At 65.6% G+C, this 4,229-nt stretch overlaps 1 protein-coding gene across 1 annotated transcript; it reads right to left on the bottom strand.

Moving 5' to 3' along the window:
- Positions 1-1,896: 1,896 nt before the first annotated feature.
- Positions 1,897-3,481, bottom strand: GLT1 (glycosyltransferase, family 13; the record flags this gene model as incomplete). The annotated part of the gene is made up of 3 exons (XM_005788099.1): positions 1,897-2,608; positions 2,738-3,130; positions 3,302-3,481. 3 exons carry the CDS (start codon positions 3,479-3,481, stop codon positions 1,949-1,951), a joined length of 1,233 nt encoding a protein of 410 aa, XP_005788156.1. The 3' UTR covers positions 1,897-1,948.
- Positions 3,482-4,229: the final 748 nt, after the last annotated feature.

The raw sequence follows: 4,229 nt of genomic DNA, 5'->3' as shown, positions 1-4,229 counted from the left end.
TGGTGCGTCTAGTATCACTGGTGGGCTGGGTGTGCAGCAGCGGCGCTCAAAAAGAGGGAAAAAACTCGGCAACTGTTTTGAGTGTCTACTCTTTCGGCGCACCGTGCTCGGCCTCGCTGAAAAGCTGGCTGGTGGTCGCGCGCAGCGCGTCAGCGCCACTCCGACTGGTTGGGCACCTCGGCTGGGTCCATCAGCAAGAGGCCCGCGCCGTCGGGCGGCCCCGGGAGCGCATGATGCCCCTCCGAGAGGCGCTGACGCCCCGCCGAGATCGCGCTGGTTTGGCACGAAAAACACGAGCCGCCCAGGGGGGGGTCCGAATAAGTTACATCATAGGGTGTCACTCCCGCGAAACCCGTGAACTAGCCGGGGCAGTCGGAGAAGGGGCAACTCCGTGCACTGACGGTCGGCCGTCAGAAAACACGCCTCCGTGGCTCGGGTTACACCAATCCTCGCTACCCAACGCGGCCAAAGGATATCCACCTCGAGAACCTCGAGAACCTCGAGAGAACCTCGAGAACCTCGAGACAGAGCGAGCTATTAAATTGGCGCGGCGTGCGTGAGCGAGATGCAAGCCGTCGTCGGCTGCAGCAATGAGCAGCGAAATTCTCCTCTGCGCTGGCCAAATTTAAGGCGCAGCAAGAGAAACCGAAGAAAAAGTGCCCCAACGATTTCACGCAGCTGTCAAATCTGCCACCGCCAGTCTTCACGCGGGTCGCTTGGCTGCACGTCCCGAAGACTTCGTCCGGCTTCGCCAACGTGCTCTTCCGCGCCGCGTGCCGGCTCCAGACGCCGAAGCCGTTCCTCGAGGTCGTCCAAGTGCAATGTCTCATCGCCGACCATTGTCCAAAGACCTTTGTTCAATTTGATTGGGGCCACAAGTCGCTGCGCTCGCTGCGACCGGGCATGATGGCCGTCACGTTGTTGCGCGAGCCGTGGCAACGCGCGGTCTCGGGTTTCTTCCACAACCTGCACTCGTGCCGCTGGATGCAGGCCCGCTACAACATGACCGGCAACCGGCCGCGCGCGGGCACCTCGCCCTTTTACAAGAGCTTCACCGACGACGACGTCAAGACGTATGCTGACTGCGTGAGCGCTTGCTCGGTGCGGATGACCACCGGCCGCCTCTGCTCGGTGCCGATGCGCAACCGCGGCGTCGACCAAGCCGCGCTCGCGTCGTCGTGGCGTTTGGTCAAGGCCGCCAACGAGACCCTGCGCCGCTTCGCCTTCGTCGGCATTACGGACGAATACGAGCGGACGCTCAAGGCCTTTGCCGCGATGTCGAAGACGCCGCTCATCGAGAGCGACTTCAAAGTGATGCGCAAGGGCGTCAAGCCGGAGCGCGACCTCGAACGCGTCGAGTCGATCGTGAGGAGCCGTAGGCACGTCGACGACGAGCTGTACGCGACCGCGAAGCAGATTCTCGCGCTCGAGGAGGTGGGCCAGTGGCCGCCGGCCGCCGCCGGCAAGTATCAAGCCACTGGAACTGGAGGTGCAGGTGGTGCTGGCGCTGGCGCTGGCGGCTTCCTGAGCGATATCGCGTCGATCGGCGTTCGCGGGCCCAGCCTCGCCATCGCTGCGGCGACGGGCACGGGCGCGGCGGCCGCGGCGGCGGGAAGGTGGGTGGTTGGATCATGATGAGAGAATACGAAAGAGCCGGGGGGGAATATGGCTTTTTAGCTACCCCCAAGATGGCGCAGCATTTTTGAGAGAGGTGCGGAGCGGCTGTGCGGACAGCGGAAAGCAGGTGCCACTCGCTGCGGAGATATCAACGAATTTTGATCAACGCTCGTGCGGATGGTTCCAATGGCGCGTGGGGCTCCTGCCCGTGTCCGGGTGTGGAGATGCGCGAGGGTCGGCCCCCTGCCCCACCACTTTGTGTGTGTGGAGAAATTTACCTTACCTTACCTTACCTGTTCATGATAATAAAAAACGATACAGGCCCCCGCCGCTATGGCGGCTTGCGCTGGGTGATGTCCTGGTCCACGGCAAAAGACGGCGCCAGGAAGACCATGACGCCACCCACGCGCAGCGGTATGACGCCGTGGTAGGCGGTGCGCGGCACGCCCGCCTTGAGGTCCTCCATGATGCCCAGCTGCTTGCAGAAGCCCAGCAGCACCTTTGGCGTCGAGTAGCGCACCACCACGTCGCCTCCGCCGCTCGCGGTGAAGGAGCGGTCGATGACTCTGCGCAGCTCCACCTCGCGCGCCGCGGCGACCCGCGCGGCAAACGGAGGGTCGTACGCGGCCTTGAGCAGAAAGCTGAGATTGCGGCCGGCCCAGGCGGGGGCGGCCTGGTCGGAGAACTGGATGGGCGCCAGAAACTTGATGTAGAACTGGGAGAGAGACGTCCCCTTCTGCCCAAACGTGCGCGAGCGGCTCGTCTCGGGCCGTATCGACGCGCGGCCCTGCCGCTGCGGCGGCTCTCGCATCCAGTCGTCCCAGAAGCCGCGCTCCTCAGGCCAGCCGGCGCCAATCTCGGCCCACAGCCGCCGTGTGAGCAGCCAGCCGAGGCCGGGGAAGAAATCGGAGCGGTAGAGGGCGGACGTGTCGGAGGAGTAGCGCGGCTGGCCGTTGTCGTTGAAGGCGGAGACGGCGAGGAGGGTGTCGTCCTATTCGTCATCAGCCAACGAGTTATGATACTAACGGTGAAGAATCAACGGCTGATAGCGGCGAGGGTTGTCGTCCTGGTAGAGGAGGGGCGCGGTGGCGTTGAAGTAGTCGAAAAAGTCGGGCGCAACCTCGATGTCCTCCTCGAGAATGATCACCCCCTCGTAGCGCGCCGCGTCGGCGAACAGCGTGCGCAGCGCCCACCCGTAGTGTACCGACAGGTACGCGTACCCCGGCGCCTTTTTCAGAAACTTCTCGGCGCGCGACAGGTCGAGCTGCCGGCGCGGGTGGACCAGCCGCCGCGCCCCGTGCTTGGCGATGACTCGCGCGACCTCGTCGTTCTCCCCGTCCTGCGACACGTACACTGGCCAGTTCGCGCCGCCCGGATGCCTCAACATCACCGAGCCGAGCGCGCGGTCGAGGTAGGAGGCGCGGTTGTACGCGATGACCAGGACGGCGATGCGAGGCGGCGTCAGCGCGCCCGGCGTCCAGTCCACGTACGCCACCAGGTCGCGCCGCGCCAGCTTTGGAGGCCGCGCCGCCCCCGGGTCGGCCGCCGCCGCCGCGGAGCCCGCCGCCGCCGCCGCCGGCTCCGGCAGGAGGAGGTCGGCGCGCCCCTTTTGGCCGCGTGCGCTGCTGAGCTTCTGGAGCATCCGCGCCTGCTGGTCGAGCGACTTTTGCAGCTGGTCCATTACGCGCTGCAGCTCGCGGTCCTTCTCGTCGGCGAGCTGCTGCAGCCGCTGGTCGCACGCCGCGGAGAAGTAGAGCCGGGCGTTGAAACTGAGCATCAGCAGGATGAGCGCCGATGCGACCGCCAGCACGGCGGTGCTCGTCGTCAGCCGCGGCTCCCGGCTCGAGCCCGGAGAGCGGCGCATCGATGACGTCGATCGCTTGCAGGCGCGCGCTGTTTTCTCTTTTGTTGTAAGATTCTCTTTACTCGAGTACCGGCTGGCCTGGCCTGACTGTTGTTCATCTTTCTACCTACCTACCTACCTGGGCGTGCGCAACCTTGCTTGCACTCTGCACTTTGCACAAGTCGCGCTCACTGGCGCATATTCTCGCCAGAATAGTGCCTCCGCGGCGCTGCGGCGGCGCCCGAAAGGCCGATCCGACCCGGCAGCCTCCCGGAGCGTGCACCCAATGAGTGTGTGTGTGTGTGTGTGTGAAAAAAAAACCGCCAATGGCAGTTACCAGTTGTGCGGCCGTCGCCGCGGCTTCGTCTCTGCCGCGGCGGCTGCTGCGCGCACGCGGCGGCGCCGCTCTCTCACGAGACGGCTGGCGACGCGGCTCGCCGCCGACGTACGCTGCGCTCGTCCGACCGACCGCGGCGTGGCGTGCGCGGCGCTGCGTGCCGCTCTGCGAGCGCTTCTGCGCTGCTATCACCCTGCACTGTCTCTCTCTGGTGCTGCTGGTGGTGGTGATGGTGATGCTGCTGGTGCAGATGCTGCTGCTGGCGCGGCGCGGAACTGCGACTGGGCTCGACGCGCGCGTCGCGAGCATCTGACCCGGCGGGCGGCGTCGGGCAGGTGCGCTTCTCTCTCTGCGTGGTGGTGGTGCTGCTGCTGCTGCTGCTGGTGGTGCAGATGCTGCTGCTGGTGCGGCGCGGCTCTCCGAATGTTCGAT

This window comes from Emiliania huxleyi (genome assembly GCF_000372725.1).
Source record: "Emiliania huxleyi CCMP1516 chromosome Unknown EMIHUscaffold_1380, whole genome shotgun sequence".
NCBI lineage: Eukaryota > Haptophyta > Isochrysidales > Noelaerhabdaceae > Emiliania > Emiliania huxleyi.
Note: the sequence above shows the minus strand (reverse complement) of the source record. Positions and strands in the feature narration are given on the sequence as shown.